Source organism: Phascolarctos cinereus, unplaced genomic scaffold (genome assembly GCF_003287225.1).
Source record: "Phascolarctos cinereus isolate Bilbo 61053 unplaced genomic scaffold, phaCin_HiC Scaffold_1;HRSCAF=81, whole genome shotgun sequence".
Lineage (NCBI taxonomy): Eukaryota > Metazoa > Chordata > Mammalia > Diprotodontia > Phascolarctidae > Phascolarctos > Phascolarctos cinereus.
In genome coordinates, this window is record NW_027555514.1 from 28,394,534 (window position 1) to 28,421,796 (window position 27,263).

General features: G+C 37.5%; 1 protein-coding gene across 2 annotated transcripts in view; it reads left to right on the forward strand.

The window, feature by feature from the left end:
• NGLY1 (N-glycanase 1) overlaps positions 1-27,263 on the forward strand; it is a 57,897-nt gene that overhangs the window by 24,582 nt on the left and 6,052 nt on the right. For both annotated transcript variants that reach the window (XM_020971073.2, XM_078151349.1), the window contains exons 4-10: positions 5,989-6,151; positions 11,200-11,419; positions 18,106-18,227; positions 19,112-19,257; positions 19,592-19,702; positions 23,996-24,160; positions 26,124-26,309. In XM_020971073.2, the coding sequence (XP_020826732.1) occupies positions 5,989-6,151; positions 11,200-11,419; positions 18,106-18,227; positions 19,112-19,257; positions 19,592-19,702; positions 23,996-24,160; positions 26,124-26,309 (1,113 nt within the window). The remainder of the gene's footprint in view (positions 1-5,988; positions 6,152-11,199; positions 11,420-18,105; positions 18,228-19,111; positions 19,258-19,591; positions 19,703-23,995; positions 24,161-26,123; positions 26,310-27,263) is intronic.

Sequence of the window (27,263 nt, forward strand, 5' to 3'; positions counted from 1 at the left end):
GTGAATCAAAGAAGAGATAGGGAAGAAAAATAATGAAGAGAATGAAGGGGAAAAATCCTTTGTAGAAAAAGGCATGGAAATATTTTTTAGAAAAATTAACAGATAAAGTTGAAGGGGGAAGAGATGAAGGAGAATTCTACTTGATACTTAACTGAGAATGGAAAAAAAAGAGAAGAATTAAGTAACTAGAAAAAGCAAGAAATAAAAAAAAAACTAATAAGCAAAATTCCAAAACTAGGAAAGAGGTTAACAGATTGGGTAAGGACCCTAAGAGTAAGGGGCATAGAGCTGGTGTGAATATAGTTGTCTTAAATTAGATTAAGCTAAAATAACTGAAAACACAGTGCCACATTTACAGAGAAGGGGAGGAGGATCCTAATTTTTTTTTTGGGGGGAAGTATTAGAGACAAATGGAGGAAAATAAAAACCTAAATTTAGTAACTATAAATGTGAATGGATTAAGCAATTCAATAAAATGAAAAAGAACAACAGATTGAACAAGAAAACAAGACCCACAATCTGTTGCTTGCAAGAAACACATTAAAAATAAAATAAAATAGATGTTAAAAATTGAAGAGTAAAGGGTAAAATTTTTACAGAGTTAAAAATGAGGGATTGGAAAATTTCCTTGCATCAAGTGAATCCAAAGAATCAGGAGTTGAAGTCATGCTGACAGACAAAGGAGAAACAAACATTTGAAACCTAAAAGGATAAATAAGGAAACTACATTATGCTGAAAATGGCCATAGACCACAAACCAATGTCCATGGTAAACTTATATGCTCCAAGTGCCTTAGCATCTAAGTTAATAAAGGAGTTACAAGAAGATAATAGAAAGTAACACCGTAGTGACAAATTTTAATGCCCTTCTCTCAGTTTTGAATAAATCTAATAGACAGATAAAAGGGAAAAGATAAAACTGAACAGACTTATAGAATTGCTGTAGGAATTAGAGCTAAAAGATTTATGGCATCTCCTAAATGGAACTACTAAACAACATATGTATTTCTCAGAATCACTTGGAACTTGAATAAACATTGGCCGTGTTATTAAGCTAGCACAGAGATATTCCTATAAATATGTGAAAAGACAGAAATAGTAAATGCATCTTTTTGGACTAGGATGCAATAAAAATAGTAATCATTTCAGGGATCACAAACAAAAAACAGAGACCCAAATGGAGACTTTAACAATGAAAACCTAAATAACGAGTTGCTCAAAGAACAAATCATGGGAAAAAATTAGGAGAAAAAAATGGTAATAATGGAACAACACATCAGAATTTCTGGGATGCAGCTAAAGCAAATATCCCTATAAGCATACATTAACAAAAATGAACTGAATGTGCATTTTAAAAAATGAGGAAAACCAACAAAAAAGCAATCTAAAATAAAAGCAGAAGAGGAGATATTAAAAAAAAATTAGAGGAGAAATGGATAACTGGAAACAAAAAAAAATTGGCAAACCTTTCGCAAAGCTGATTAAAGAGGCAGAAAACAAGATCAACAAATAGCAAACGAGCAAGGTGAAATCGAGACAAAACCAGAAGAAACGAAGCATAACCAGAACCTGCTATGCACAGTTATATGCTAACAAAACTGAGAATGCAAGTGAGATAAATACTGCTAAAAATGTGAAACAGCCCAGCTAAAAGAAGGCCAGTGAGACATCTTAAAATCACCTAATGTCAAAAAAGAAGACGGAACTAGTTATAAAGGCACTGCCGAAGGAAAAAAACTCCAGGTCCTGATGGATTCACTGGAGAGTTTTATCAAATTTTTAAAGAATAAGTAGGTCCATCCTACAGAAATTATTCCTACCTTACCAGAATTTGTTTATTTATTTATTTGTTTGTTTGTTTGTTTGTTTGTTTGTTTTTGGCAGTTGGGGTTAAGTGACTTGCCCAGGGTCACACAGCTAATAAGTGTCAAGTGTTTGGTCTGAGGCCAGAGTTGAACTGAGGTCCTCCTGACTTCAGGGCGGGTGTTCTGTCCACTGCGCCACCTAGCTGCCCCTAGAATTTTTTTTTTATGAGGCAAATATAATCCCAATACCTTAATTAGGGAAGGATGAAACACAGAAGAACTGTAGATCAATATCATTAATGATATCAGTTCAGATGTTTTAAATAAAATTCTGTCAAACAGACTACATCAGTTTATCCAAGAAATCATTCATTATGACCAAGCCAGATTTCTACCAGCAGTGCGAGGGTGGTATAACATTACGAAAATAACTAACATGATATTAAAAACAAAAAGATCTAAAACCATATGATCATCTCAATAGATGAACAAAAATGGCTTTGACAAAGCACAATACTCGTTTATGCAAAAATCCCTACAAAGAGGGTTCTTTTTTAATATCATAATTTATCATAATATTTCACAACAATATGATATAAAAAGTATCTAAAATAAAAAACAAGCATCATATGCAATGGAGATACACTGAGAAGGGAGGGAACAAACATTTATTAAGCGCCTACTATGTTCCAGGCACTGTGCTAACTAAGCGTTTTACAAATATCTCATTTTGACCTCACAACCATCCTGAGAGGTAGGTCCTATTATCTCCATTTTGCAGTGGAGGAAATTGAGTCTGATAAGGGTTAAATGACTTGCCCAAGGTCACAGTCAGTCTGAGGTAAGATCTGAATTCAAGTCTTCCTGATTCCAGGCTCTGCATTCTATGGTACCTCCTAGCTGCCTTTTCTTGTAAATAAGAGAGTAAAGCAAGAATGCTCATTCTCCCCACTGTTATAGGACGTAGTTCTGGAGATGCTGGCAACAGCAGTAAGAAATCAGAGATGCAAAGATATGTAAAGAAGATATAAAACCACTGCTGTTTGTCAGTATATGATGATAAACTTGGAAAATTATAGAGAATCCATGTAGTTACTAATGGACAGTCAGTGTTCTCAGCAAAATTTCAGGCTACAGCAAAAACCCTCAAAAATCAGCAGCGTTTCTGCATAATAATTAAAAATGCAAGAGGCAGTATGAGAGAAATCTCCCTCCAAATGACTTCAAAGTACAGGGGATTGATTGACCTACCTACCAGTGGACGCAGAAGATTTGTGTAGAATCAAGTACAAAGTGCTTCTTAAAGACAGAAGAAACACATGAAATAGCTTCAGGAGCATTTGATGCTCATGGTTGGCTCATGCCAAAGTTAATTTACACTTTTAAATGCTATACCAATCAAAGAGATAATTTATAGGACTAAATAAAATAATAAAAAAAATTCATTTGGAAAAATAAAAGATCTAGAATACCAGGGAAATGATGAAGAGAGGTCGGGATGGAAGGAGAATAGTACTTCCCGAATTCAAATTATATTATAAAGCAGCAGTCATTACGACCATCTGGTGCTGGTTAAAAATAGCGAGGTCAGTCAGTGAAACACACCAGACCAGGGAGAATCAGAAACAGTAGAACTCGGTGTCCAAATCTGAAAACACACATTACTTAGGGAGGAATCTCTGTTTGACCAAAAACTGCTGGGAAACCTGGAAAGCAGTCTGGCAGAAATTAGGCTCAGACCAACAACTCACACCATAGTCATGATAGGTTCTAAGTAGAGACGCAATCTTAATATTAAAGACCATGCTATTAAGAAAAAATTAGAAAAGGAGGAAATCGTAGACTCCTTCCAGTTATGAATAACAGATGTCTTCTGAACCTACCCAGGAGCACAGGCAGAAATGTGCCTGAAATGACCATTCCTCTTCTGGCTTCCTTCCTTCAACTCTAAGCAAAGCTTGAGTTCCATCTTCCCGATCCTGCTGGCTGCAAATGCCTCCTCCCCGAAAACTCCCTATTTATTGTTACAAGCTCATAGATATTTATGTAGATCCGTAGTGTCTCCTCTGATAGAATATAAGCTTTTGCAGGTCAAAGACTATTTCTTTTTGTCTCTGTATCCGTCGTGCTTGGCACAGTCTGGTACCCAATTGCTTCGTCAGTGCTTGTGGATTGACTGATTTTTGTGTTTGTTCCAAAAAATACCCACCCTTCTAAACAAGGAGTAGTAGAAGGAACTGGGAGGAATGGTGTATTGCTTAGGTTGTGCCGTTGTTTAAAGCTTTGACTTGATGTATTTTATTACGTAGGTATTTTTGTTGTCTTCTACATAAAAAGCCTATGTAGTATGCACAGTGGGATAATTTTTGTATAAGAATCTTCCAGTTACATCCTTCATTTGTCTACCTGAACAGCAGTTATCTGCTACTTGGAATTCCTTAATTCAGAATTCAGGTCCTTTGTTCCCTGTTGACCTTTTTGCCCATACATTCCATAGTACCCATGCTCCTACCAGCCATGGCTTTCAGATCATTCTCGTTAGTGTCAGTGACTCAGAGCCTGAAAACACGAGGAGGATTCTATCCCCAGGCTTGTTACTACTTCTTCGGGGAGAAAGAGATGGTGTTAAAGCAAGATTGACTTAAGAAAGACACACACACACACACACACACACACACACACACACACACACACACACACAGAGGCAATTAGTGAACAGCTGGTCTAAATTTATACTTTCGCTAGCCAAGTGTTAGTTTCAGAACATGTGTGAATTTTTATGGGCTTTTCTTAGCAACTAGAGTGGTTTATGATTTACTGCCATGTGTGGAGGATTTTTTTCCCCCTTTAAAAGAAGTAATCACTATTTGAGAGCTCTTGGTGTTAGAAGAGTCATAAAAATAGTCCAGCCAAGTTTTAGTTTCAGCGATAAAAATCAGATTCCTTTTGTGTTAGATTCTGTGTTCACGTGTCTGTGTACAGGTAAGAAGAGAAATTGTTATATGTGAGGAGGTGCAATTTACATCTCTGCCTCCTTGTTCCCTCATTCCCAAAGGTAATTTAGAAGATATTGACAAAAAGTGGTGTTTAAACTTGTCCAAATAAGCAAAAACTCTTCTTTTTTGAAATAAGCAAGCAAAATGCAGGGATGAGAGCCACGTCGAGCAGTTTGGCCAAGGACTGCCAGAGCTCAGGCTAGAGAGAGAGTGAGGTCTTTATTTTCCTGGTGACAAAAGGCACTTGTGGGCACAGCTTCTGTTAGACGGAGGCTGATTTTATCCCACTGACTTGACAGCCTGTGCCAAATGTTTGCTTTTCTCCTGATGAGTCTTAAATATGTCTCCATCTTCCTCCTAGGAATGCAGAGTTGGCCTCCACTTAATGAAAAGCCACCTCCTAGATCTCCAACATTACGTTTCCCATTCTAACATTGTCTTTCTGCTGCAAGTGTCTCTGACTACTCCAGACAATTAACTCCTGCGTCTCGTAGCTGTTGCCTTAGTACACGGTTACCAAAGCGGCTGTAATAGCCATGTAATCAGCAGTTTATTTTTATGTCTGCACTTATCTGAGCTGTGCCAGTGCATGCATAAAGAAATAAACCTTGTTATTTAAATGCTATTAAAATCACAAGCAGTGAAGTGGTTTGCAAATTGAAAAAGACAAAATTGGAAATGAAAGCACTTTTGGAAAACTCTCCTCCCCCATTCCATAAATGAGAGTTTGAGTGGAAAATTACCGCAAAAGGAACCACTATAAAAACTCATTTTAATAAGAAAAAGCAGCCTGGAACCATGTACTTAAAGCCTTTGTTCTGTTCTCCTGTAAATATTGATAAACATTCGTATTTGGTGGCATAAATCCATAAAATCCATGATTAGTTTTAGTAGAGCTGTCACATATTTGTGTCACAGGTAAACTGCTGATTCATCAGGTCTCCAGAATCATCATAAATATATAAAACATGATTGTTAGCTTGTAACTGAGGTATAGGCCTATATCACGTAACACCAGTGGTAAGGTGGCATCATTGGGTTAAACATTACTCTTTGTAATGAGCCAATTCATCCTGTTTTAAATAGAACAAATTTTAATGTTGTAGATCTTAGGAAAGAACTTTTGAATTATTTAGATAAAAGCTAAGATCTAGAGGTTTAGTTGTTTGGTTTTTTCCACATCATAGGCTTCTGATTCAATCATTCTAAACATGCTTCGGGCCAAATTTGAGGATGTACTTATCTACGAAAACATTTCTCTTCAGAAGAAAGCTTTGACTTGTATTCCAGTCCAAGAATTGCAAAGAAGAGCTCAAGACAAGTTTGAAAGAGCTAAAAAATTGGATCAAGGTAGGACTTTGACTGTTCATTGTATTCATGGGTATGAAAGTAAAAATATTGCACTGCTTATAAAGAGTTAATATAGCACATTCTGTACACTGTCTAAACTTTCTCAAATTGTATATTTTGAAAGATCAATAGTAATAAACACAACTCTGTGCACATATGTATATATACAGACATAGCACCTATGTAAGTCATGTCAGTATTCAGAAATAATCATCCTTCCTGATTTGACATGTTACCAACTTAATGATCTGTTTAATATATGGCTACTGTTTACAGCTCTGTGAGAAGGTCAAAAATTATTTTGAGTCCTAAGTAAAATTATCATTGTTCCATTCTTTAATTCCAGAGGCTAATATGTGTGTGAGTGTGTGTGTGTGTGTGTGTGTGTATGCATAAATAAATAAAATACTAGGTTGAGAATAGAAGCATCAACACCATTGCTTAGCCCAGTGCCTGGCACACAGTTCTTTCCCAAGTCATGTATGTTTTAGGCTTTATTATATGTTGTAAGATTGCATTGAATGTATTGTGTTGGGTTATTGAGTTCAGTTAATTTTGATTCTAATTTATCTGACTGTTCCACTGGCCTTTTTTAAACCAGTACTGAGTAATTTGATGATTACTACTTTATCATATCACACTTTTTTTCCACTTTTTCTCTGGGTAGTCTAGATTTTTTTGTTCCTCCAAACTAAATTTTCATTACCTCTCTGTCTCTGTAAAGTACTCCCTTGATAGTTTTATTGGTGTAGCACTAAATCTGTAAATTAATTTAAGCAGTGTTGTCATTGGCCTAGTCATGACTATTGAATGTTCTTCCAGCTCCTTATCTTGTTCTTTATTTCCTTTTTTTTTGGCGAGGCAATTGGGGTTAAGTGACTTGCCCAGGGTCACACAGCTAGTAAGTATCAAGTGTTTGGTCTGAGGCTGGATTTGAACTTACGTTCTCCTGACTCCAAGGCTGGTGCTCTATCCCTACCCCACCTAGCTGCCCCTTCTGTATTTCTTTTTTTTCCTTTTTTCTCTTTTTTGAAGGCATTTGGGTTAAGTGACTTGCCCAGGGTTACACAGCAAGTAAGTGTCAAGTGTTTGGTCTGAGGCCGGATTTGAACTCAGGTCCTCCTGACTTCAGGGATGGTGCTCTATCCACTGCACCACCCAGCTGCCCCCCCTCTTTATTTCTTTAAAGAGCATTTTGTAACTGTATCTAGACGTCATCTGTTCAGTGTTCTTTGATAGACGGACTTCCATATATTTTATGTATTTTGTAGTAACTTTGAATGTAATTTTCCTTTATATTATTCTCCCATATTCAGTTATTCCTGTGTAGAAATGTTGCTGATTTTTGTGGGTTTATTTTGAATTCAGTACTTCAGTGAAGCTATTAATTGTTTTAATTGCTTTGCTAATTCTCTAGGATTTTCTAAGTTAAGCCATCGTGTCATCCACATATAGAGTTTTGCCTTCTCTTTGCTTATGCCTCTGATGTCTTTTTTTATCTTACTGCTGTTGCTTGCATTTCTAGGATTATATCAGATAACGGAGAAAGGGACATCCTTGCTTTATTCCTGTATTTATTGGGAAAATTTCTAATGTTTCCCAGTAGATTTTGATTTTAGATACTTTTCATCATATTTTTAAATGTCCCTCTAAGCTCATACTTTGAAAGATTTTTTTAGTATAAATGAGGATTATATTTTGTCAAAGGAGTTTTCTGTACCTATATAACCATGTGGTATTAGATGCTTTATTTTTATCATGACTTATTATGTTCATTGTTTTCCTAATATATTCTTGCATCCATGGATAAAGTATTGCAGTGTTTATGGCAGAATATGATTTAATTTTTTAATTGGCATTAATTAAACATATTGGTCTATTGCTTTTTTCTTTCCTGGTTTAGTTGTTAGTACTGTATTTGTCTAATAAAAGGAATTTGGTAGAGTGTTTTCATTCCCAATTTGTCAGAATAATTTGTAAAGTATAGATATTAATTATTCTTTTAAAATTTACATGATCCTCCTGTGACTCTATCAGGACTAGGAGTTTTATTTCTTTTGGTAGTTTCTCTACATCTATTTTGATTTCCTTAATCCTAGATTATTTGAATTCTTGGTTTTGCTAGCGTGTAACTGTGTAACAATTTCTGATAAGTTTTTTTATTTTCTGTTGTCTTCTTAACTCCTTGATTGTCCTCATTTTACCCACATTGACAAATTTTAAAATTTTTAAAGAATCAACTTTTTTTGGGGGTCAGATTTAGAATCTGACAATTGATTTGTCTGATTTTCAGGATTTCTTTATTTTGGGGTTTTTATTTGTTGGATTTCTCATTTTTAATTGCATAGGTAATTCATTAGCACTTTCTTTTTATTTTACTGAAGTATGTTCTCACGGATATAATCCTTCTGAGCTATGTTAACTGAATCCCAGAAATTTTAGCATTTTGTCTCATCATTGTCTTTCTCAGATTTATAAATTTTTTCTTTGGTTTATTTTTTCAGCCTGTTCTTTGGGCAGGATGTAATTATTAAGTCTGTATTTGAGTCTGCAACTTTTGAGTGTGCTCTGTGTGTTGATTGATTACTACTTTTATTGCATTATCTGTAAAGGAGGTTTAGTATTTGTTTTTTACATCTATAATTTCTGTATTCCTTAGTGTATGGTTTGTTTTCGTAAAGGTTGTGGTGCTGAGAAATGTGTATGTTTTTAATGTTCTCTTCAGAAAACATCATAGTCCTTTCAGTTCTAAATTCTCCAGTGGTTCGATTCTTTATTTTCCCTTTTGTTTATCTTTTTGTGAGATTCATCTAATTCTAAGAGAAGAACATTCAAGTCACCTGCTATTATCACATTACTATCTCAGCTAATTTTTCCTTCATTTGAACGTCTGGCATGTGCACGTTTAGTATTGATATTAGTTCATTATCTGTGAACAGTCCTTTGAGTTTTTGAAAGCCAAGTTTGTTTCATTCTTTGCATTTGAATTTGAATTGCCTAGCACAGCTCCTGGTGTATAGGAGGCACTTAATGCTTAATGACTGATTATTTAACTACTGATGTTACAGATTTTTATTTTTAATTTTTATTTTACTTTAATGAAAACTAGAATTAAAGTAAAAGTAAAAATAAAGAACATGATTGTAGCCCTGCTCTTTTTGGAGCCCCTGATGTCTGGTCAGTTTTGTTCCAATTACTCATTTTGATTCTGCGTGTGCCTTTGTTCTTAGGTGTGTTTTTTCACACAACTGATGGTGGGGTTTTGTTTGATAGAATGCAGATTGACCCGCACACTGTGACCATTGATGTTTAATTCTCCTTCCCCCCACAGTGGAACTGAGTTCCCTTCGTGATTTACAGTCCAGTAGGGAGGGCGTGGGCTCACTGTCTCTCTGGTTGGGCTCTAGGAGGGGAACAAAGGCCCAGGATGGAGAGTGGACTCCTGCCCCTCAACCTCAAGTCTGTCTCCATTCAGCTCCTAGTTTAGTTTACCTCTATGACCTGCACTCTAGGTGGTCGCAGACTCAGAAGAGACATCGGTTACTATTCTGTTCCATAAGAATGAGAAATGGCACTTTGGGCTTTGCTACTTTGACCGTGCCCATTACTTCAGTTGTTTGCTTGTTTCATTTCTGTCTGACTTCTTGGCAAAGGTACTAGAGTGGTTTGCCATTTCCTCATCCAGCTCATTTTACAGATGAGGAAACTGAGGCAAACAGGGTTAAGTGACTTCCCCAGGGTCATACAGATAGTAAGTGTGTGAGGCCAGATTTGAACTCTTGAAGATGAGTGTTTCTGACTCCAGGCCCGCAGCTAGACACTGTGATGCCCCCTCACTGTCCATTACACACATTAATGTATAAGCTCTGGGTATACACATACATATGCATGTATGTATCCATAGGCATACATGTATATGTATCTACATGTATATGTATACATGTACACACATGAGTACATATACATAGGCATGCATGTGTATCCATATATAGGGATTCTTCACCTAGAGGTTTGTGAACTTGGTTTTTAAGAAATATTTTGATAGCTATTTCAATATAGCTGGATTCTTTATAATCCTATGTGTTACATTTTATGCATTTAAAAACATTCCAGAAAAGGATCCATAGGCTTCACCATACTTCCAAAGGGGCCCATGATCCCCCCCAAAAAGTTAACAATGCCTAATAGACAGACAGACACTCACACATATAAACCGGTAACATGTCATATTTATACGCATCATGATAGTTGTTACACTTTCGCATGCAGATGTCTGTATACAAATAAGTCAGATAAACCATGCTGTTCAAGTGCTATTAAAACGCACAAGCATGAATTTATTTTCAGATTGAAAGAGACAACACTGAAAATAAAATCACTTTGGGATACTTATTTCTCTCCATTCCCACCTCCTTGGTTAAGGTGATTCTTAGAATAGAGAGTTCCCTCAGTAGAATATTATACAAAATATTGGTGCATTTTAAGTTAAAAGAGTGACTTTCTTAGCATGCAAAGTAATTGGAAGGCATAGGTAACGGTAGCTGTATTTACTACTCCTAACATTGGATTTTTTCCTGTTGGTTTTATTGATTACACAGTTAATTTAATGTTTGTATAAATAGGCAGCTTTTAGAAAAAATAGTCTAATGTAGTCAGGAGGTGGATTTGAATCCTGCCTCTGACATTTACTAGCTGTCTAACCATGGGGAAGTCCCTTCACTGCTCTGAATCCCTGTTTCTTTGTGTTTAAAATGGAAATTATAAAATCCGTAATATCCACCTTACAATAGGATCAAACGGGATGTCTGTAAATGTCGATATGAATTGCTTTGCTCAATTTAAAGTTCTATGAAATGTCAGATGCTGCTGCTCTTATTGCTCTGTGGGCCTCTGTTTTAGACCAGATTATGTACAACACTTGGCACTGTGTGTGACACGTAGTAGGCACTTAATACCTGCTGATCGATTGATTGTAACAATTTAGATGATGCAGACATCATCACTTTCGGTAGCCGTCCTAATGCATCAGTTTGGCTCTAACTTTTCAGATGCTAATATAAACGAAGAGGATTTTCTTCTGCTGGAGCTCTTGCAGTGGTTTAAAGGGGAGTTTTTTCAGTGGGTGAATCACCTTCCGTGCGCTAAGTGTGGCGGCGAGACGATAAATAGAGGGGAACTGCCTCCTGACAATGACGACCAGAGGTGGGGCGCGAGCAGAGTCGAAGAGCATTTCTGTGGCTCGTGCCGCATCAGTAATCGATTCCCCAGGTACGTCGCACCGGGCAACTCAAAGCACCTTGCTATCTCCAGCTTTAAACATTGTCTGTAAGTTAATTTTCCTTAGCTGGATTCCGTTTTCCCCATTGACTGTAATTACAAAATCAGAGATGTGTTCCATATGAAAATAATATCATCCCGAGAGATACTAGAATGATCTTTATTTCGGTAATCCTTTTAGAATTAAATGTGTAAAGGAAAAACAATAACTTTTTGATAACATGAACAATAATGCTCAAAACTTTTGCGCTTAAAATTATAAAATAAAAGTACTAAAGAATGATATTGTAGATAGTTTTAAGCTGGGAATGGGTTCTGGAGTTTCTCCTGCCTCATGTGTATTTTCTTCTTTAAAGACGTCAGTTTGCATTGTTAATTTAGCTACTTTCTCACCAAACTGATTTGTTACTGCTAAATTTACATCTAAGGACATTTATTTGGTCTGCCCTTTTTTCTTTGCTTTCTTCACACTAATTGCTTTTTTTTCCTAGACGTGTTTGCCTAGTAATACTTACAGAATTGTTATAGTGTTCTTGTAGGACAAGCTGCCTGCCCTCCCTAGTTAATGTTTGAAATTCCCAAGGTTTTCGCATTAGTCATTCAGTGTCGGCTGAGACCTGGAGTTGTGTGACAACCATCTCTTGTTCAGTAATCAGCACAGGTGAGTAGGTAGTGCCCCTGTGGGCTGCTCAATACCCAGCCCAGGGGCTTGTTAGTTTAGCAGACGCCTAAGGACTGGTTAGCGCATCAGCAGCAGGGACAAAATGTTTATCAGTGTCAGCCGGTGGCCAGAGGCTTGTCCTCCTCTGTGTTAGAGGATCCAGGCGTTTTACTTGACAGAAGCAATAAGGACAAGATAGTATCGTGGGACCCCCCCAAACCTGGAGTTCCTATAGTGAATTTTGACTTGACAGAATTCATCATTTAAGGAGTTCCTTTTTAAGGCATTTTTTCTTAAGGCCAAGAGGCGTATCCTGAGCTGTTCTAAGCTTTTGCGCTGACTGTGACTTTGACGTTGAGACCATGACCTTCACTACCAGCCAGCTTAGATCATTATCATTATTATTGTTAGAAACAGATAGGTTTTCAATATGGAAACTCTTTAAATGTTAAATAGGTTTTATTGATGAAGTTAGATTGCTCTTACAATGACACTCTCTTGTTCATCCCCTACCATGAGCAGAGAGAGCATTGTGCCAGGTGCTGTTAGACCCAATATAGCTCTTACCTGAAAGGGGCTTGGTCTCAGAAGGAGGAGATGGGATGCAGGGAAATACATCCTTCTGATATAGTCGACGCATCCATTACAAAAGAAGGCATCGTGTTGTGGAAAGGTCATCACCGATGGACAAGGGCATGGGTGGGTTGTGGAGGAGGTGGTATTTAAGTGGGAGGAGTGCATGGAAGGCGTGAGGATGCCAGATGTGTTCAAGGGAAACAACGTTCCCCCGTTTGGCTTGACTGTGGAGTACGTGGAAATATTAGGAAAATCTGGAAAGAGAGTGTGGAACCACGTTATGGAGGACTTTGACTGCGGGGCTGAGGAGTTTGAACTTTAACTGGAAAGTAATAGGAAATCCTGTAAGCAAAAGAATGAGTGCTATAGTCAGATTTATTACTTGGTGAAGTAAAAGGTGAATGAATGGGAACTGTTCCAGTTGGTAATAATAGTTGTTGATATTTTTTTAAGAATAATTGATCCTGGAGTGGCAGCATTTTAAATGAACACATTGCTTCTTTGTTGGGCTCATGAAAACTTAAAACTTGGGAAGAATACACACACACACACACACACACACACACACACGTATACATATGTATACGTGTGTGTATGCATGTATAAAAGCTATAGAATTAATTAATTAATAATAAGATAAAATTAATAATCAAAGTGATGCCTGCCAGTTCAGGAAGCTCATCTTGCAAGACAAAAGAACTTGATTACCAAAAATACTTCATTCAATAACTTGCGAGTAAGCAACCCCCTTTTCATCTGTGGAAGGGTTTAATTTCTCATTCATTAAAAAGAGCCACAGGCAGGCTGACCCCCCTCAGGGAAGAGCAGGGCTGACTCCAGGAGAAGCTGCTCAAGACCCATCTCCTGGGATTCCTCCTCTCTTCAAGTTTTCCTTATTATTATTATTATTATGAACTTGACAAGATATCAACAAATAATATACAACAAAAAGTATACAAAGCCTATATCTGAATCTCCACTGTGAACATCAGATTCGACATCGTTGTTCCAAAGCTGTCCTGCTTGTTTGCTATGATTCTTTTTTAATTACTTATTTATTTTTTTAATATTTCCCAATTACATGTAAAAACATTTCTAACAATCATTTTAAAAATGTCTGTCTTCCAAGTTCTCTCCCTCCCTTCTGCCCTTGTCCCCTCCTTTTGATGTCTATTGCAGACAATTTGATATCTATTACAGACAGTTCTCACTTTAATTAAGGGGACCCATAATATATGATTTACGTGAAGTGAATTTGCCTGTGGACAGAGTGAAGGGAGGGTGGAGGGAAGTTGGAAGGAGGGGATTGGCACGTGGTTCAAGGACATGTGGGAACTAGAGACAGAGAAGCAAGAGCAAGAGGGTGTGGGGCCAGACACAGACACAGACACATGGGGGGTTAGGGGAGAGATATTCAGTACCCGAGTAGGGGTGAACAGAAGACAGACACACAGGCCAGTGGGCAGAGTGGGGCACAGGTCTCTAGTCAAACCCCTAAACTAATGTCAGTCTCTCTTTCTCTCCTCTCCTCTTTTCTTGTGCTTTCCCTAGGAGGGGGTTGGGGTTTGTTTTTTTTTGGTTGGTTTTTTGTTTTTTGTTTTGGTGGGAGGGTAGAAGGTCGTGGAGCAGAGGGGCAAGAGTGGAGAGAACACAGCAATTTAAGTTAAACCTAACAGGTGCTTTTTTGGAATGCAGATTTCTTTCTAAACTCTTTATGTAAAGTTGAATTTGTGTAATGCAAATTGATGGAAAGCTAGAATTATATACTTGTGAAGTCATGCAAAACACATTTGTTTCCATATTAGCCAGATGGCAAAAGAAAACACAAACAAAAGAAAACAATAAAAATAAAGTTTAAAAATATGCTTCAATTTGCATTTAGAGTTTGTCAGTTCTCTAGAGGTGGTTAGCAATTTTTGTCATGAGTCCTTTGGAATCGTCTTAGATCATTGTCTTGATCAGAGTAGTTAGGTCTTTCGCAGTTGATCGTCCTTACAATATTGCTGTTACTATGTGCAATGTTCTCCTAGTTCTGTTCACTTCACTTTACATCAGTTCATAAAAGTCTTACCAGGTTTTTCTGAAACCATCCTGTTCATCATTTCTTATAGCACAATAGTATTCCATCACAATCATAAAGCACAGTTTGTTCAACCATTCTCCAGTTAATGGGCATCCCCTCAATTTCTGATTCTTTGCCACCACAAAAATCTGCTATAAATATCTTTGCATATATAGGTCTTTTTCCCTTTTCTTTGATCTCTTTGAGATGCAGACCTAGTAGTGATATTGCTGGGTCAATGTTTTGTAGTCCTTTGGGCATAATTCCAAATCATCCTCAAGAATGATTGGTCTAGTTCACATACAATGCATTACTCTCCCAAATTTTCCACATCCCCTCTAGCATTTGTCATTTTCCTTTTCTGTTATGTTAGCTAATCTGATAGGTGTGAGGCGATATCTCAGAGTTGTTTTAATTTGCATTTCTCTAATCAGTAGTGATTTAGAGCATTTTTTTTCAAGTGACTATTGATCATTTTGATTTCTTATTCTGAAAACTGCCTATTCATAACCTTTTGACCTGTTTATCAACTGGTAAATGGCTCTTATTTTTATAAATTTGTCTCTCTTTCCTATTGTGATATTTAAAAAGTTTGAGAGAGATAGTTTCTGAGTAATTTAATCATTTACTAATAATACCGGCACGTATAATATAAAAGGTTGGTCATTTGGCTGTCTCTGTTAGACCAAAGACCCCTCATGGTGGTAGACTCACAGTTTATATGCCCATGGAAGAGTATGTGTTCCTTAGGGTGGAAATCAGCTCTGATTGGTTAACAATTGGTGAGAAAATGGATATATGGTAAGAGGCTAAACTATAATTATGATGACAGTCTTTGGGTATGTGACTTAGGTCACCCAAATCTTGGTCAAAGAGACTTAACAATTGCCGCATCACTTGTCTAATAAAAGGGAGAATCAGCATTCAGCATTTTCCCAGATCTAAGCTAAGAATATATGCATTCGCTTAAACTTATAATTTCTTTTATTGTTTTTGATTAGATCTCAGTCATCCTAGCTGGATAAGTCTTTGAGAGATTTCCCACATTGGATTTCTGTTTGAGGAAGTAGAAAATGGGAAAAACTTTAGTCCTATACAATTAGTTATTAATACAAAAGAGAAATAATCATTTCTCGCACTTTATATTTGAAAAATGAGTCCTTTATCGGAGAAACTTGCTGTAAAAATTTTTTTCCAGTTTCCTATTTTCCTTCTTATTTTTGCTATATTAGTGTTGTTTCTACAAAATCTTTTTATTTTATGTAATCAAAATTATCTATTTTATTTCCCATAAACTTCTCTTATCTCATTTGGTCATAAGCTCTTTCCTTATTAGTCAATCTGTCAGGTACATTTTTAAATTTTTTTAAATTTATTTTTAATTTTCATCATTCACTTCCATAAGATTTTGAGTTCCAAATTTTCTCCCCATCTCTCCCCTCTCCCCACCCCAAGATGGCATGCAATCTGATTATAGGCTCTACATATACATTCATATTGAACCTATTTTCACATCAGTCATGTTGTGAAGAAGAATTAAAACCAGTGGGAGAAACCACAAGAAAGAAGAAACAAAAAAAAGAGATATCAAATAATGTGCTTCTATCTACATTCAGACTCCATAGTTCTTTTTCTAGATGTGGACAGCATTTTCCATCATGAGTCCTTTGGAGTTGACAGGTACATTTTCCCCTAATTTACTTGTGATATCACCCTTTTTGTTTTTTGTTTTTTTTGTAATTGTTAAAATTTTAAACTTAAATACAAAAGAAAAAAAAATTGCCATATGCACAGCAGAACATAAGAGAGGATTCAAAATATTAAGCAATAAATTTCCATTTCAAGGAAGCCTATATAATAAATGCTATGCATTGTGTTCAGAGCTGTCCATTGTTTCTTCCTTGTAGGTTTTATTTTGTTCTGTGCTGTAATTTTTTACTTTGTTTTTTTTCCCCCCTTTCTCCCCATCCCAGGAAGGCTGCAATTAAGTGTGGAGATACACACACACACACACACACACACACACGGCTCTATCTATCTATCTATCTATCTATCTGTCTGTCTGCCTGTCTAGATATATCTTATTATTTATCTAGGTATATCTAGATAGATAGATAGATAGATAGATAGATAGATAGATACATAGATACATAGATACATAGATACATAGATACATAGATAACACCCTTCTAGGGCTTAATTTTTAAGTTTTGTGAAGGGGAATGTTGAGAGAGCTCACCTGAGTGCTTTCTCTGCCATATTGGCTCTGTATCCTCTCTTCTGATTTTGAGCTTTTTATTTTTTTTGCCCTCTTCTGTGTATTCTGTTTCATTGATACCCCTTTCTTTCTTTCTTTCTTTTTTTAGCATTACTATCCTTCCTCCCCCCAAAAAACCTATTTTTTGAAGCCCTCTCTTGCACCAAACAAGTATAATCAAGCCAGTAAACATCCTGGCCATGTCTGAAAGTGCGTGTCTTTTTGTGCCTCTCGTCTGTCGACTGTCTGCCAAGTGATGGGAAGGTTGCTTCCTCGGCCTCCTGAAGTCATTTGGTCATCGCAGTGACTCTTCAGTCTTCCAGTGTTGCTTTCCATGGTAGTCATTGTGTACATTGTTCTCCTGGTTATGCTTAGGTCATTCTGTTGTTGCTGTTCAGTCATTTCAGTCATGTCTGATTCTTTGTGGTCCTTTTGAGGTTTTCTTGGCAAAGATACCGGAGTGGTTCGCCTTGTCCTTCTCTAGCTCATTTGACAAATGAGGAAGCTGAGGGTCACACTAGCTAGTAGGTGTCCGAGGCCATATTTGTGCTCTATCCATTGTGCCATCTAGCTGCCCTGGGTCATTCCACATTCGTTAATGTACATCATCGTGGCATTCTCTGAATCCCTTTTGTCATTTCTAATGGTGCAGTAATATTCCACTATGTATATACCACAATTTGATCAGCCCTCCCTAGTCTGTGGGCACCCACTTGGCTTCTAGTACTTTCTTCCAACAAAGAGTACTGCTATAAATATTTTTGTACATGAGTCTTCTCTCTTTCTTTGACCTCTTTAGGGTATAGGCATAATAGTGGTCTCGCTGGATCAAGTCCTAACAGCATGATTTTGCTGGGCATCCTTGGAGAGTTTAATATATTTCTACACCAGAGTGTTGGGGGAGGTTGGGGTGTGTTATGTGTGTGTGACAAAGTGTCTACTCAGTTCTATTCTTTTTGTCAAGAATGTTTGAAAGTCTTGTAGTAAAGAGCTATTTTTCCCATGTAGAAAGGTTTTTTTAAAGCTTTATGGATCTGTTTTGTTTTTTATATTATAGACATTTCCAAAGTACGCCTACTCCTAGATTTTCTAATAAAAGTTTTGTTTGTTTGGTTTTTCAGGTATAATGATCCTGAGAAACTCTTGGAAACCAGACGTGGGCGATGTGGTGAATGGGCAAACTGCTTCACACTGTGCTGCAGAGCCATGGGGTTCGAGGCACGCTACATCTGGGATTCAACTGGTAACCATCTCCTCTGGAGACTCTTCTATCTGATTTAACCTGCCTTCAGTGTTTTCTCATTAATGGTTTGAGGTCTGTGACACTGCGTGTAGATAATCAAACAAAATTTACTTGGTTTAGAATGCCTTATTCTCTTTCCACCAGTGAGAGGTTTGTGTATTTTTCTTGCTTTTTTGAATCAGATATACTCTTCACTCTCCTTGTTTAAAAAGTAAGATATGAGACAATCCCTGCCTCTAAAGAGAATGACAATAAAGAAGCCAGTTGGTGTCAGGAAGGATAGGATAGTAGAGGCAGGCTCACTTCCAGAATAACTTCAGCTTCTCCCAGGACATAACAGCTATAGCTGGGAAATTTCAGATGGGAAGAAATACTAATAACTTCATTGTGCTTTAACATTTAGCAAAAAGAGTATTTTCAAAATAAATGTATGCTGGCTAAAAATAGTTCATTTTGGGACTGTCTTGCTTACTTGTAAATGTATCCTCTGCACTTAGCAAAGTCTGTCTTATCTGTCCATCCATCTATCTACCTATCTGTGTTGCAGCATAGTGACGTTTTTATCCATCTTAAATTTGACCATGTGATTAATGAGTTGTAATTACAAAGAACATAGGCCTGTTTCAAAGATTCCAGTGACACAGGGGGAAACATTAAGGAACAAGTTTTCCTTAACACATTTCACACAAAATCCTGTCTTTCATAAGTGAATTATATGTGTGTGTATAATAGACATTTATTATATTATACGTAACATGTATATGCACACATGTGTATATACCGATGCATACAAATCTATAGATAATGTGTTTGTATAAGGATAGAGAGATAGATAGATATTTTTAAATGACTACTGATTTTTGTCTCCTCTATTGCTTGTACAGACCATGTTTGGACAGAAGTATATTCTCAATCTCAGCAGCGATGGCTGCACTGTGATGCTTGTGAAAATGTTTGTGATAAACCCCTCCTTTATGAAGGAGGATGGGGGAAGAAGCTCTCCTATATCCTAGCATTCTCAAAGGATGAGGTAGGGGAAATAATGTTTTTTCCTACTTAAGACATATAGTAATTAGGGTATTTTAATTACTTCACAAATTAAGCAATTTACGAAATCAGCTTTCCAAATAAAATAGAAAATTTTTTGTACTAAGTTCTGAAAATTTTTTCATTTCCCAGTCACTCTTAGAAATATGCTGGTTGTATTTTGAAAATTAATCTCTTTGCACTATTTTTCAATGTATGATGAGAATAATCTTGAAAAGCTTGCTAAATATTAGCTTGTTGTGTATTCTGCTTATTCAAAAACTAAGTATTGATTGTAATCAGCATGATAAATGTAAACATCCTTTCTTTTATTTGAGATTGTTGATGTCACTTGGAGGTATTCCTGTAAACATGAAGAAGTAGTCTCTAGGAGAACTCAAATTAAAGAAGAATTACTTAGAGAAACAATCAATGGCCTTAATAAGCAGGTATGTGATTGTCTACTATTTCTATGACGACAAATCTCTGTATAGAGATTTGAACTGAGAATAAAAAGTCATTTTCTTTTAATCATGGCTATAAAGTGGAAGGATTGCTTTGTAAGAAAATGTATGTTTTTCTGCTTGTACTTTTAACTTTTCCACATGGTGGAAAATGGAATCTATTTGAACATGACCCTTTGTTTTGGCCCTCGTAGTGAAAAAGAATAACATTCAAACTGCTTCACCGAAGTGTTACTCTCATACCTTGTTGGTGGGAGCGGTTCTCAGTGGGTGTGACTCTAAGCTGGACAGGCTTCCCCCCCAGCCAGGTGAGGGGCCATTGCTTGCGGGTCAGCCTGAGTGGTAGAAGGTTCATCATGGGGTTGGCCACAGGGCGAGGAACATTTCAGCCGCAGCCCCTCTTAAAGAACAGTGATCTGTGTCGAGAGAGGGAAGAGCCATGTTGACAAAGTCACAGGTGCTTTATTCTTTAAAGTCGGAAGCCTAATTTAGATGCCGTATATTGGGGTCTTGTATAACGTGAACCATCATAAAATGCAGCTCATCCAAGTATGCTGCAGTACCGTTTTCAGTATCGAGGGGCTCCTTACGATTGGTTGGCTGTGGTCCTTTGTTCTCGAAGAGGAGCAGAAGGACGTCACTGTGTTGGGGTCAAGGTACAGTGTGTCCAGCGGTGGCTGATCAGACGAGTATGAGCTCAGAAGGCTCTATCTACCAAACAGGTTGGGCACAAATAGTCTACGTGAACATTGGGAGTGGAAATGGCTCTAAATTTGCACATCTTGCATTTCTTTTGAGCTACTGCAATTCTGCTTTGCTCATAGAGCATAGCACCTTCTTTGATGCAGGCATGCCATGCTGGGTGGTTCCATGTTTCACAATGGCCTCCAAAGTTCTTCAGCGAGACCTTGAGAATGTCTTTATTTCTCTTCTTCTGACCTCCACATGAGCACTTGCCTTGTGTGAATTTTCCATTAAATAGTCTTTGAGGCAAACGTATGTTTAGCATTCAAACAACGTGGCCAGCCCATCGGGCTGCACTTTCTACAGTAGAGTTTGAATGCTTGGCATTTCAACTGGAGAAAGGACGTCAGTGTCTGGTACCTTATCTTGCCAGGTGAAGATCTTCAGAATCTTCCCAAGAATTCAAATGGAAGCGATTCAGTTTCCTGGCATTTCCTGGTAGACTGTCTAGGTTTTACAACAATGAGGTCAGCACAAGCAGCTCTGTAGACCTTCAGTCTGGTAGGCTCCTTAGAATTAACCTTTTAAACAAATGAAGAAGAAGGAGCAGAAATGGAGAGATTCTGAATATTGGTTATTAAACTTAATGATTTCCCTAACCCCTATCTGTGGCATTCTGATCTTTACCTTATGGGTGGCATGAGGGATTTGTAAGGTAGGAGGTGCTAGCAACAAAGCAGATCCAGAAGCATGGCATATATTGTGGGATAGTATTTTCTCGTTGGCATTTATTTGGCAGTGTTTATACCTGCTGACATTAATCAACAAACAGGCTGTCATTGACTTTTCACGACTCTCTGAAGTAGGTAGTACTTGACAAGGATTGTTATCCCCATTTTACAGCTGGGCAAACTGATGCTCAAGCTAAATGCCTTACTCAGAGCTACATGACTAAGAACTGCCAGTGATGACATTGACCTCCATGTCTGTAGACTCTGCAGGGCACCGTGCCGCCTCTCCCTGGCATCACACCAGAACTGTGCTGCACTTGCAGACACTGCAGAAGTATGTGTTGACTTACATTTCAGCTTCCTCCGTGAAAGTGAGGGAAGAAATAGGGATGTGATTGATCCCTGACCACCAGGGTCTCGGAAGGAGGCAGGGCTAACCCGTGAAACGATGAGATAACAATGTAAGACCACGTATTCTGAAGTGCTAACCTGTGTTGTAGAGCCTGGGGTGTGTAGAGAAGGAGGAGAGGAGTACAGAAATAGCAAGTCAATGTGGAATGGAAGTGTGTTAAGGGGCAGTCTCAGAGCATGAATACAGACTTTATTAGCCGTTTCTATATTCTGTCATTAAAAATGACTGACACCCTTTGCCTATTTTCAGAATGTTTATTTGGAGTCACATCAGTTTTGTGTGGTTTTGGATCTAAGACTTCTGAAAGATATTTCAAATTTGGTCTCCTGCACACTGTACGATGTGGCTGACGTATCTGGCACGCCCTCACTGAAGGCCTGCCCTGATGCCTTGTGGCACTGAGATGATGGCAGGGTGCCCATGGGACTGTAGGCTCAGGCAGGAAAGGAAGAATATAGGCCTGTTGCCAGAACCCCATGCCTGCCATCTGCTGCTGGCTGAGCACAGAGAAGCCCACCCCTAGTTTGGCTGCAAGGTTATGAAGTTTGGGGCCACAGCTCTTTTTTTTTTTTTCCAAAAAACGTTTTGTTTTGGTTTTTTGTTTTTTTTCTTAATTTTCTTAATTTATTTTGATTTATCAACAGTCACTTCCATATGCTTTTGAGTTGAAAATTTTTCTCCCCCTTCCTCCCCAAGACAGCGCACAATCTGATATAGGCTTTACATTTACATACCCATTAAACATATTTTCACATTAGTGAAGTTGTAAGTAAAAATTAAAACCAATACGAGGAACCATCAGAAAGATGAAACAAAACTCAACAGAAGGTAAAAATAAGTAAGAGTGATTTGACTTCCATAGTTCTTTCTTTGATGTGGACAGCATTTTCCATCCCGAGGCCTCTGGAAATGTCTTAGATCCTTGTAATGCTGAGAGGGGTTCAGTTTAACAATATTAGTCATTGCATAACGTGGCTGTTATGGAGTACAAAGTCCTCTTGCTTCTGCTCACTTCGCTCAGCATCAGACCATATAAGTCTTTCCAGGTTTTTCTGAAGTCAGCCTGTTCATCATTTCTTATAGCACAATAGTATTCCATTACATTCATATACCACAACTTGCTCAGCCGTTCCCCAAGTGATGGGCATCCTCTCCATTTCCAATTCTTTGGGGCCACAACTCTTGAAGACCTTTGATGCTTACTCAGCATCTGGCCATACTCAGTGAAGTCATGCATATTCTTCAGATACCAAAATGAATGGGTAGTGAGTACCTCTGAATTCTCTGTTCTCTGTGCGAATTTTCTGTCATTGCCTGTCTGAAGTTCATCTTATTTCAGGCATGGTTTCCATTTTGAACATCACCGAACAGCCTCATGGGATTTTATTCAGAGCATTAATTGAGCTGCTATTGGGGGGAAATAGCCCTTTTCAAATTGTTCTCCTGATTCCTCAGAAATCTTTGCAATCTTTCATACAACTTGAGAAAGGAAATTTAATGTAGCTCCCTTCTTTTCCAAAAGAAGACACTGTGGTAGGTAATGAGTGTGTGTGCGCGCATGTGCGTGTGTGTGTGTGTGATTTAGAGCCTTTACCCATATTATCTTCTGTATAAATCTCACTTTTTCACTTTATAAAATTTTTCTGCATTTTTATCACCAAATAGACCAGCCACATCTTGCTGTGTGGAGTCCTAGCTGCAGAAGCAAGAAGTTGATGTGTCTAAGAAGTGTGCATTTGGAAATTAGGCAAATGGTGTCAGTCATGTTTTATTTATAGAGTATAGAAATGACTTCAGTGTGTGTCCAAAAATAGATTTGCAAAAGAAAATCAGAAAGTAGGATTTCAGTAAAGTAGTGAATTAAAATGTAAGAGCAATATTTGGTTGAAGAAGTAAGTTCAAAATGCTTTGTTTGAGTAAATATAAGCAAGTGATCAAAGCAGTTAATTTAAGCGAACAGAGTAGAACGAAGAAGAATGTAGAATTATCTCAGGGTTAGACTTGTTATAATTTGAAATTGCTTAGCATTATTATAGTCCAGCTTCCTTACATTGCAGATGAGGAAAATGAGAGGTTAAGTGATTCCTAGGGTGTCAAGAATCATTTTAACTGAGTTACAGGGCATTTGATTTTGCTGTGTCTTTTTTAAAAAATAATAAATCTTGAAATTGAAGGAGATGTTTCTGCTGTCATTTTTTCCTATCTGCTCCAGCTTCTTGATCCTAAAGTTATTTCAGATTTTAGTAATTTGTTTTCTTGTCTCGGTGAGACAAAACTCTTAACACTCCAGGTTGCAGAGAAAGTACCAACCTGCATCGGTTGAGGGACCTTTCCTCTTCTGGGAAATTACAGGCTCTTTCCCTGTCCCTCATCTCACTCAGATTCTGGCTTCAAATAGGTCTCAATGGGAAGGAATGTCAGTTTTTTTGGTTTTGTCTTCTTTTCCTACAGAGGCAGCTCTCCTTATCAGAGAGCCGAAGAAGGGAGCTCCTGCACAGGATAATCGTGGAGCTTGTGGAATTCATCTCTCCCAAAACTCCTAAGCCTGGAGAGCTGGGTGGCCGCATCTCGGGGTCTGTGGCTTGGAGAGTAGCCAGAGGCGAAATGGGTTCAGAGGTATAGAATTCATTCATGGGGAGGATTTTCCCTTTCTCTTCCCCCCCAACATTAGCCAACCCTAGGGAGTACTTCTTGGTCTTAGGATAATGGCTTTGACATTTCCTCCTATCAATTCACATTAGAAAGTAATGGTTTAAAAGAACGTAAAAATTTAGAGGGAATCAGTAGCTAATTGCTTTGGAGGAGGAATAAAGAGAAATAATAGTTGGCAACAGTTATACTACAGAAATTCTGAGAATTCTTAAAAATAAGGGTTTGAAACTAGCATCCTTGGTTAAAAGATTTCTGATATTGTGATGATAATATGCTTATTTGTGTCTCCCCTTTCTTCATCTCCAGGCTGCTTAGGTTATTATTATAGAGAACTCATTAAGTTGTAGTTAGTTGGGAAGATAGAAAGAAATAGAATTCTGTTATCCTTCCCTTTCCCCTGAATTGTTCTTTAAACACTTGATTTTATAGTTCTTCATATACATTGAAAACTATGTATTCCAGTTGCTAAGGAAAGAAACTTATTTTATTGATAAGTATTACATTTAAACCCATCTTGTACTTCTTCAGATTCCACAAATATAAGCCCCATTATAGTGTGCTTGTGGGAGGAAGAGAACACTCAGATAACAAAGTGATGTGTTGATAACATACAAGATGTTTTGTAACAGGATTGTAATGTCCTTGACTTTTGCTTCTTCTTATAAACTATAAACTATATGAAAATTTTGTGAGATAAAATGGGAGAAGTTAATTTGTTTATGACAGTAAATCTTTCCTAATGATTTTAAGCCTATTGCTTTGATTAAAAATGTTTCTAATGGTGAAATTGTTGATGTATCATTGAAATTATCTTTGAGCTATTCTTTGGTTAATATTCCTGATGCTAGGTAATTTACTATGTAAATAATGTATTTGTCCAATTCAGGAAACTGTGGTTTAAATCAAATTAGCAAATATTTGAGTAGTTGGCTGTATTCAAGGTACCTTGCTAGATATGGCTAAAGATAGGAAAATATGTAAGATATGGCCTCTGACTTCAGAGAATTTGTGATCTAGTTTATGGAAAGCAGGGGTGGGGTGGGGAGAGGTAGGTCTACAAAAAATATGGAAATATACACTTTTTAAAACCATAATGTTATTTTCCCCATCAATGTCAATCTATTCCCCTGATTTTTCAAAATCTGTCATTACTGATTGTCTACAACATGACTGAAGTGGGTGGGTCATTTTAGTTACATTTTGCACAGTTTTTGCTGTAATAGAAATGACTCCATTTTCAGCTCAGTCTTAGAATTATAGGACAAAATTCAACCAGTGACTCAAATCATTAATTGCTATACAAGTTATAATCTGAACAAACTTAATTTAATGTGTGTCTTATGTTCTGTTAAAAGTATGGAAATTTTTAGTTGACCATATCTTTTTCTGCTAAAGTCATTATTCTTCTAATTATGGTATTAATCATAGTTGATTAAAGTAGGTTAAGTATCTACCATAATTAGTCTTTATTTGCACAGTGAAGTCAACAAAAGAAGGCAAACCTTGTGATCAACAGTGGAAAGAGGAAACCTTGGTCATATATAATAACAGAAGCTAATAAAATTTCTAGAAAGTCAATAGTTTAATTGCTTTAATGTGTAGAATAAAAACATAGTTGTCACTCCAGATTGCTCTGTTCATTGGGATAGGATGGGATGGGAATTGGACTTGTGATTTCATTAGTCTAGGGAACTCTTAGGTGAAGATACTCCCTCTTAATAAATGGATGCTTAATGTGAACTTCAGTAAAGCTATTTAAGCTTTAATAAACTACACTGAGACTTTTAGAACACCTTGAATTGCTCTATTAATAAGACAATATTTTTAAGAAGTCTGCTATTTAGAAGCCGTATTATGTGCATGCCCAGACCTCTCTATCCACTTCTGATATATTTGGGAAAAAATAATTCTGCTTTCTTTTGTTAAGAGAAAAGAAACTGTGTTCATACCGTCTGAAGATGAGAAAATGGCTAAACTTTTCCACCTCACTTATAATCCAGTGGAAGATTGTTATGTCCGGGTTTCAAGTAGTAATGAAAAAATTTCCGGATGGGAAAACGGTGTTTGGAAAATGGAATCTGTATTCAGAAAAGTTGAAGCAGACTGGAAAATGGTAATTGTATGCATAGCACAACTTGTCTTGGGGACTCTCATTGGTGTTCTTATAACTGGTTGCTTATGTGTCATTATTTTAGTGAATCTGTGATTGTGTTGATGAAGGGATGTCCCCACCCCTGTAGACATTTCAGAGGTTTCTTCTGCCCATGTGGAAGCTTGGGTCTTTTCACATTTCTTGGGTCCCAGGGTGGGCAGCACTCGGCTGTGCGTCTGTTACTCTTTGTTTGCCATGTGACTGGCCAGCCCTCCTTCCCAGCCTCACCTTTCCCAAGTGATCTCCCTGACCCACTGCAGGTGTCTATCATGGTAGGTCTCTGCTAATGCCTGCCCCACATCTCTCTGTTACTGGTGTTACTCCCAGTTTTGGTTGTTTTTATTCTGGATTAACTCTTTAAATAAAACTAAGACATCTCGGCCTCACTTTACATTTTATTAGGCTCCTCTATATAAAATGAAAATATACATACACACACACACACACACACACACACACACACACACACACACACACACACACATTTCCCCACCAATGTTATTTTAAAGGCACTTTTCCAGTAGAGTAGAAATATCTCTGCAACCACTTATCACTGCTAACTGCTTATAATCATTTCCAGAGCAATTCCAGCATCCACGGCCCCCCCCTTTCCCACATATGCCCGTCTAAACTACAGTGCCCCCCATTATTCCCTGGGCCCTTCTGACCTGTAAGTCTTCTCTCCACGCAGTGCTCCGTCTCTCAAGTCTGCTTTTTCAGTGGCAGCCCCCATACCTGGAATGCTCTTCCTCCTCACCTCCAGTGCCTAGATTTCCTTGGATTTCTTCACCCCTAGGCTCATCCCCTATTCGATAGGAGGCCTTTCCTACTCAGTCAGTCAACCCTGATTAAATGCTTCTGTGATTATCCACCATTTACACTGGATGTATCTTCTATGTAGTGTTTTGCGTGTGG